The sequence below is a fragment of the Mustela lutreola genome, chromosome 1 (genome assembly GCF_030435805.1).
Source record: "Mustela lutreola isolate mMusLut2 chromosome 1, mMusLut2.pri, whole genome shotgun sequence".
In the NCBI taxonomy this organism is placed as follows: Eukaryota; Metazoa; Chordata; class Mammalia; order Carnivora; family Mustelidae; genus Mustela; species Mustela lutreola.
In genome coordinates, this window is record NC_081290.1 from 236034243 (window position 1) to 236043574 (window position 9332).

At 43.1% G+C, this 9332-nt stretch overlaps 1 protein-coding gene across 1 annotated transcript; it reads left to right on the forward strand.

Moving 5' to 3' along the window:
- The first annotated feature begins 824 nt into the window (after nucleotides 1-824).
- On the forward strand, nucleotides 825-1788 carry LOC131836870 (olfactory receptor 56B1-like). The gene is given in 2 exon segments (XM_059182846.1): nucleotides 825-1067; nucleotides 1069-1788. Coding segments are annotated over 2 exon segments (963 nt in total).
- The last annotated feature ends 7544 nt before the right edge of the window (nucleotides 1789-9332 follow it).

Below are 9332 nucleotides of genomic sequence, written 5' to 3' on the forward strand. Positions count from 1 at the left end.
TGCCTTCAGCTCAGGTCATTACTCCAGTGTCCTGGGATCAATCCCTGTATCGGGCTCTCTGCTCAGCAGGGAGCCTGCTTCCCCCTCTCTCTCTCCCTACCTGTGATCTCTATCTGATAAATAAATAAAATCTTTTACAAAAATGAAAAAAAAATTCTTTGCTGTTAGTTAATAAAAATTTGAAGCAAGATTGAGACAAATATGAAGAGAACCAACACATCTATTTGATTCCACAAGATTTCTGAAGAGATGATGAAAGTTAAAACAACAACAACAACAATCATGTTCATGTGATGGTCCCAAATTGAGTTGGCACGGAAAATACAAAGAGAGATTTGAGATGCATGCTGAGTGCCCCCTGAAGTGATAGCAGTGACAATTGCTCCTTTGAAGTTTAACTTCAGTAGACTCCAGAGCCCAGAATGTTGTAATTTATCTTAAATTTCTTTAAGAAATGACTGTAGAATTCATTTTTTTACAGTTCCAACTATTCTCTGTGGAGACCTTATTTAAAATATTGTTCAATGTAGGGCATCTGTGGAATTCAGAGGGTGAAACCTCTGCCTGTGAATCACATCCTTATGGCAGGGTCCTGGGATCCAGCCCCATATTGGGCTCTCTGCTCAGCAGGGAGCCTGCTTACCTCTTTCTCTACCTGCCTCTCTGCTTACTTGTGATCTCTCTCTCTCTCTCCATCAAATAAATAAAATCTTAAAAATAATATTGTGTGACAATTATATGAGGACTGTTAAAAAATACTGTTGACGATAATTTTGCACAAAATAGCAACTTTGAAAACCATTTACTTTTTCTCTTAGGAAAAGATGTCTGTATCTCTGAAAGGCTCCAATTGCACCAAATTCCAGGTCTCTGAGTTCATCCTGATGGGATTCCCAGGCATGCAAAGCTGGCAACACTGGCTCTCCATTCCATTGGCAATACTCTACCTCTCTGCAATTGTTGCCAACATCCTCGTCCTCATCACCATTTGCCAGGATCCTGCCCTTCAGCAGTCTATGTACTACTTCCTGGGCATTCTCTCTGTGGTAGACATGGGCCTGGCCACCACCATCATGCCCAAGAACCATCATGCCCAAGATCTTGGCCATCTTCTGGTTTGATGCCAAGGTCATCAGCCTCCCTGAGTGCTTTGCTCAGATTTATGCCATTCACTGCTTTGTTGGCATGGAGTCTGGTATCTTCCTCTGTATGGCTTTTGACAGATATGTAGCAATTTGTCACCCTCTTCGCTACACATTAATTGTCACCAATGCCTTAATCTTAAAGGCTACTGTGTTCATGGTACTTAGAAATGGTTTGCTTGTCATTCCGGTGCCTGTGCTTGCAGCCCAGCGTAATTATTGCTCCAAGAATGAGATTGAGCATTTCCTGTGCTCTAACCATGGGGTCACTAGCCTGGCTTGTGATGACAGGAGGCCAAACAGCATCTTCCAGTTGATTCTGGCATGGCTTATAATGGGGAGTGACCTAGGTCTCATAATATTGACATACATTTTGATTTTGCGCTCTGTACTTAGACTGAACTCGGCTGAAGCTGCATCCAAAGCTCTGAGCACTTGTAGCTCCCATCTGATCCTTATTCTCTTCTTCTACACAATTGTTGTTGTGACTACAGTAATGCACCTGGCAGAACCCAAAGGTTCTTTGATTCCAGTTCTACTCAATGTGCTGCACAGCATCATCCCCCCTTCCCTCAACCCTATAGTTTATGCACTTAGGACTAAAGAACTCAGGGCAGGCTTCCAAAGGAACTTTTGTTGGAGATGAGAAAAGAACACCAGTCTGCAGTGATTTTCTCCATAATTTTACATTTTCTTCAGCTTCTTCTAGAACGGATAGTAGAAATTCAATTATAACAGGGAAAGTGAAAGCCCTTTGAGATAGCTTTTTCACAGTGTAAAAGCATGTGAATACAAAAACAAACATTCCCAGTAGATCCAAAATATTCATAAGAGATTATATTTACTACAAAGCTGTGATCACCAAGACAGCATGGTACTGGCATAAAAACAGACACATTGACCAGTGGAACAGAGTAGAGAGCCCAGATATGGACCCTCAACTCTATGTCAATTAATCTTCAACAAAACAGGAAAAAATATACAGTGGAAAAAAGACAGTCTCTTCAATAAATGGTGCTGGGGAAACTGGACTGCTATATGTAGAAGAATGAAACTTGACCATTCTCTTACACCATACACAAAGATAAACTCAAAATGGATAAAAGACCTCAATGTGAGACAGGAATCCATCAGAATCCTAGAGGAGAATATAGGCAGTGACCTCTTCAATATCAGCCACAGCAACTTCTTTCATGATATGTCTCCAAAGGCAAATAAACAAAAGTGGAAATGAACTTTTGGGACTTCATCAAAATCAAAAGCTTCTGCACAGCAAAGGAAACAGTGAAGAAAACAAAGAGGCAACCCACAGAATGGGAGAAGATATTTGCAAATGACAGTACAGACAAAAGGTTGAGATCCAGGATCTATAAAGAACTCCTCAAACTCAACACACACAAAACAGATAATCATATCAAAAAATGGCAGAAGATATGAACAGACACTTCTCCAATGAAGACATACAAATGGTTATCAGACAGATGAAAAAGTGTTCATCATCACTAGACATCAGGGAGATTCAAATTAAAACCACATTGAGATATCACCTTACACCAGTTAGAATGGCCAAAATTAGCAAGACAGGAAGCGACATGTGTTGGAGGATATGAGGAGAAAGGGGAACTCTGTTACACTGTTGGTGGGAATGCAAGTTGGTGCAGTCTCTTTGGACAGTGTGGAGATTCCTCAGGAAATTAAAAATAGAACTTCTCTGTGACCCTGAAATTGCACTACTCGGTATTTACCCCCAAAGATACAGATGTAGTGAAAAGAAGGGCCATCTGTACCCCAATGTTTATAGCAGCAATGGCCATGGTCACCAAACTGTGGAAAGAACCAAGATGCCCTTCAATGGACGAATGGATAAGGAAGATGTGGTTCATATACACTATGGAGTATTATGCCTCCATCAGAAAGGATGAATACCCAACTTTTGTAGCAACATGGAGGGGACTGGAAGAGATTATGCTGAGTGAAATAAGTCAAGCAGAGAGAGTCAATTATCATATGGTTTCACTTATTTGTGGAGCATAACAAATAGCATGGAGGACTGGGAGTTGGAGTGGAGAAGGGAGTTGGGGGAAATTGGAAGGGGAGATGAACTATGAGAGACTATGGACTCTGAAAAATATTCTGAAGGTTTTGAAGTGGCGGGGGCAGGGTGGGAGGTTGGGGGAACCAGGTGGTGGGTATTAGAGAGGGCACAGATTGCATGGAGAACTGGGTGTGGTGCAAAAATAATGGATACTGTTATGCTGAAAATAAATACAAAATAATTTTTTTAAAAAAGAGATGAATATATGTGGGGAAAGGAGGTACTTTCTACCAAACTAATGAAACGGAATAAAAACTATTGTTTATGAATTATATCTCTTTCCTAAAATAAAAATGAATATTATAATACACAAACAACCAAAGAATTAGTGAGTGGGATATGAGTTACAGATCATGATTATTCATTCACAACTGTAATGTAGGACCAAAGTTTATATGCCTGGACAAGAGGCTAATGAATATGTGGGCAGCATGAGTAGAGGGAAGCAGATCTATATATGGACAAAATTAGAAGCCCAAATTGCTGCACAATGCCAGCCAATTCTCATGAGCTTTCTGCCCATATCGATATTGATTTGGGCAGAAAGCTCGTGAGAATTGGCCAGAAACCTTCGGTGAACCCTCAGTGGTGGGAGCCTTCAAGGGAGCCACCTGGGCGTGGCCCAAGGTCCCGAGTGGCCAAAACCCTGCAAGAAAGAGCTCTAATGCCAGGTGTGTGTGAAGCACAAATCACCTCAGAACACTGGCCACCCCTGCCCTCTACTCGGCCCCTTGGGGAGCCTGCCTTGGCACTGGCAGATCTGGCCTGCCATGCCCCTAGGCCCTGCCCTTAAGCCTACATTGGGTTTTCAGGCTGATGTCCCCATAGGCCTGGCCCCCATGCCCTCCAGACTGGGGACACCTGAGCCACATCTCAGGACTCCACCTGCCACCCAGGAGGAAACCATGCAGTTTGGAGCTGCACAAAACCCTCAATTAGGAGAAACATGAATGATACCCTGAGGCCACCCTCCACACCCCCAACAAACCTCAACCTAAGGCTCAGCAAGACCTCCACCTTCAACTATGCCTCTGGGGAGCTTGCCTCAGGGAAGGGCCTTGGGGGAGCCCCATGGACCCAGCCTGTAATACTGGATGGTGGAACAGGAACCTAATGCGAAAGCAGTGGAAACATTGGGTCCACAGCCCAAGCTGCCACGAAATGCTGGCCAGTTCTCATGGCTTTCTGCCCAAATAGAAATCAATTTGGACAGAAAGCTCATGAGAATTGGCCAGAAACCCTGGCAAACTCATTTCCAATGGCAGGAGTTTTCAGGGGAGCCACTTGGGCCTGGCCCAGGATCCTGAGTGGTCATGGTCTAAACCCTGCAAGAAAGTGCTCTAAACACCAGGTGCATCTACAGCCTGTCCAGCATTAGAACAGGGACCATCCCCATTCTCCACTTAGCCCCCTGGGGAGCCCACCACACCACTGGCAGATTGGGTCTGCCATACCTCTATGTCCTAACCCTAACCCTAGGTTGGGTTTTCAAGCTTGCATCCCCAGAGGCCTGGACCCCAAGCCCTCCGGAATGGAGACTCCTGGACTCCCACATCCCAGGACTCTGCCTGCTGCCCAGGAGGAAACCATGCCCTTCAGAGCTGATCAAAACCCTCAGGTGGAAGAAAACTGCATGCCCGCCCTGAGGCCACCCCCACCGTTGTCGCACCCCCAGGCCACAAATCCAGAGCCTGATGCTCAGCTGACTCCCGCCCTCAACTCTATTCCTGGGGAGCTCATCTCAGCGGGGAACTGCAGGGTAGCCACATGGGCTCAGCCTGTGGGTCCAGAGAGTCGCAACACACACCAAGCGAGAAAGTACTTCAAACACCGGATGCACGCATGGCCTGCATCATAGCACAATGCCAGCCAATTCTCACAAGCTCTCTGCTTAAATTGATATCAATTTGAACAGAAATCTCATGAGAATTGTCCAGAAACCTCCGGCGATCTCGCATCCAGCAGTGGGGGCCTTCAGGGAAGGGCATGGTGCTGGCCTATGGTCCAAGCTGTTGTGGCCTGAACCCTGCAAGAAAGCACTCCAAATGCCAGATGCCCTTGTGGCCCAAATTGCCCCAGAAAACCGGCCACCCCCACCCTCTACTCAGCCCTGGGAAGCCCACTTAACTGCTGACAGTTCAGGCCTGCCATGCCCCTAGGTGCTAATCCTAATCCTAGGTTGGGTTTTCAGCCTTCCATCCCCAGAGGCTTGACCCCCAAGCTCTCCAGACCTATAGGACTCTGCCCCCACCCCGAAGGAAACTGTGCCATTTGGAACTGTGCAAAACCCTCAAATGTGGAGAAACCTGCATGCCACCCTTATGCCACCCCCATATCCCGTGGACCCTTAGATAGTCAGCCCACAGACTGACAGTCATCCTGATTCCACCCTCAATTCAGCCCCCCAGTACATTTGCCTCAGCTCTGGAAGATTAGGCCTGCCATACCCCTAGGTTGTGTTTCAGGCTTCTGTCTCCAGAGGCCTGGCACCCAAGGACTCCAGACTGGGGATCACTGAGCCACACCACAGTACACTGCCTGCTCCCAGAAAGATACCTTGCCATTTGGAGCTGTGAAATGCCCTCAGAGTAGGAGAAATCTACATCCCTCCTGAGGCCACCCAGACCTTGAGAAGTCCTCCTGGCCACAAACCTGAGGCTGACACTCATTCAGACCCATGCCCTCCAATCTGCCTCGATGGGAGCTCATCTCAGTGGCCGCAGATCAGGTCCCAATGTCCCTAGGTCCTTCTCCCTAACCCTAGTTTGGGTATCCTGACTTCTGTGCCTGAAGCCTGGCACCCAAGCCCTCTTCTTATGAAACCTTTCCAAAAAATAGAACTGAAAGGAAAACTTCCAAACCCTTTGGATTAGGCCAGCATAACCATGATTCCAAAACCAGACAAAGACCCCACCCAAAGGGAGAATTATGGACCACTATCCCTAATGAATATGGATGCAAAAATTCCCACCAACATACTAGCCAATAGGATCCAACAGCCCATTAAAAGGATGATTCACCATGACCAAACTGAATTTATTCTTGGGCTGATTTGACAACCACAAATCAATCAATGGAATCCACTACATTAATAGAAGAAAGAAAAAGAACCATAGGATCCTCTCAATAGATGGGGAAAGAACACTTGACAAATCAATGCATCCTTTCTTGATCAAGACTCTTCACGGGGAAGGCTAGAGGGTACATACCTCCACATCATAAAGGCCATCTATTGTAAATCCGTAGAGAATATCATTCCCATTGGGAAAAAACTGAGAGCTTTTCCCTTTTCAGGTCAGGAACACAACAGGGATGCCCACTCTCATCATTATTGTTCAACATGGTACATAATTCCTAGCCTCTGCCACCAGATAATAAAAAGAAATCAATGCTGTCTGAATCAGCAAAGAAGAAGTCAAGTTCTCATCCTCTGCAGACAATAAGATACTTTCTGTGGAAAACCCAAAGGACTCCACCCCAAAATTGCTAGAACTCATCCAAGAATTCTGTAATGTGGTAGGTTATAAAATCAATATACAGAAATCAGTTGCATTTGTCTACAGCACCAATGCGACAGAAGAAAGAGAAGTTAAGGGGTTCATCCCATGTATAATTGCACCCAAAACAACGTGATACTTAGGAATCCATCTAACCAAAAAAGCAAAGGATCTGTACTCAGAAAACTATACGATAGTCATGAACAAATTGGAGGAACACACAAAGAAATGGAAAAACATCCCATGCTCATGGATTAGAAGAATAACTATTGTGAAAATGTCTATACTACTCAGAATGATCCACAGATTCAATTCCTATCAAAATACCATCCACATTTTTCACTGAACTGGAATAAATAATCCCCAAATTCGTATGGAAGCAGAAAAGACCCTGAATAGCCAAAGGGATGTTGAAAAAGAAAACCAAAGCTGGTGACAATGCAATTGCTGAATTCAAGCTCTATTTCAAACCTGTAATCATCAAGACAGTATGGTACTGGCACAAAAGCAGACCCATAAATCAATGGAACAGAATAGAAAAACCAGAAATGGACCCTTGGGTCCATTAATTGACCTCTAGGGTCAATTAATCTTCCTCAGTGCAGGAAAGAATATCCAATGGGAAAAAAAGTCTCTTCAACAAATGGTGCTGGGAACACAGGATGGTCACATGCAGAAGAATGAAACTGAACCATTTCCTTGTACTGTATACAAGAAAAAGACTCTAAATGGATGAAAGCCCTCAATGTGAGACAGGAATTCATCTAGATTCTTGAGGAGAACAGAGGCAGCAACCTCTTTGACCTCAAGCACAGCAACTTCTTGCTAGACACATCTCCAATGGCAAGGGAAACAAAAGCAAAAATGAGCTGTTGGGATTTCATCAAGATAGCCAGCTTTTACACAGCAAAGGAAACAGTCAACAAAACCAAAAGACAACAAACAGAAGAAGAGAAGATATTTTCAAATGACATAGTAGATAAAGGACTCATAACCCAAATCTAGAAAGAGCTTGCCAAACTCAAACCCCACAGAACAAATAATCCAATCTAGAGATAGGTCAAAGACATGAACAGACATTTCTCCAAAGAAGACATCCAAATGGCCAACAGACACATAAAAAAGTGCTCAACATCCCTCGACATTAGGAAAATACAAATCAAATCCATTATGAGATAGCACCTTTCAACTGTCAGAATGGATAAGATGAAGAAGTTAGGAAACGAAGGATGTTGGCAAGAATGTGAAGAAAGGGGAACCCTTTTATACTATTGTGGAAATGCAAGCTGGTGAGGCCACCACCACTCCACAATGGAAAGCAGTGTGGAGATTCCTCAAAAAGTTGAAAACAGAGCTACCCTACAACCCTGCAACAGCACTACTGGGTATTTACCACAAAATACAAATGTAGTGATCTGAAGGGGCACCTGCACCCCAGTGTCTATAGCAGCAATGCCAACAAGAGCCAATGAGTCATGAGCCAGATGTCCAACGACAGATGAATGGATATATATATACACCATTTAATTATGAATTATGCAGCCATCAGAAAATGAAATCTTGACATTTTCAATGATATGAATGGAACTAGAGGGTACTATGATAAGTGAAATAAGTCAATGAGAGAAGGAGAATTATCATATGATCTCACTGATATGTGGAATTTAAGAAAGAAGACAGAGGAACATAGGGGAAGAGAGGAAAAAAGGAAGTAAGTTGAAACCAGAGAAGAAGTCAAAGAAAAAGAGATAGTTAATCTCAGGAAACAAACTGAAGGTTTCTGAAGGGAAGGGGAGGGGGTATGGAATAGCTGGGTGATGGGCAGGGGAGGGTATGTGCTGTGGTGAGCTTTGTGTGCTGTGTAGAATGGAAGGATCTCAAACCTGTACCCCTGAAGCAAATAACACACTATATGATTGTAATAAAAAAGAAGTGAAATAAAAACATTTAGAATACAAATGTAAACTAAGGATAAATAAATAAATAAATAAATAATAAACTCACTGATAGAAAAAAAGAAATCAAACCAGTGACTAAGTGATCTGCAGTCACCACACTCTAATTTCAAGCTAGATTACAAAGCTAGACTACATACAAAAGAGTATGGTACTTGTATAAAGACAGACACACAGGTCAATGGAGCACAATAGAAAGCTCAGAAACTGATAATCATAGTACTTTTGGCAATGTTTATTCATTTGTATATTAAAGGTATATTTAAACTTAGCTTTGATAGAGTTATTAACTCTGAATGGGAATCAATAATATTTATGTCTTGTTCCAATGTTTATTTCCAATAAATGCATTTTTAAACATGTTGTTTTATATAAATATATATTATAAAATAAGGAATATTTAGAATTCACACTTTTAGGAAAAATTAAATTCACTTTAATAAACCTACCACAGAAAAGGAAATATAGATATCCAGCGTCACAAGTGAGAACATTACAAAAGAAGACAATCAGACACAATCTGGTGTCTAATGGAAGAATATACTACGTAGGTACTTCTGCCCAAATATTCAACCTGTTCAAAGCTATAGATGCAGCTACTCATTTACCAAAACACAGATGTGAGAGAAATGTCCTAACAAAG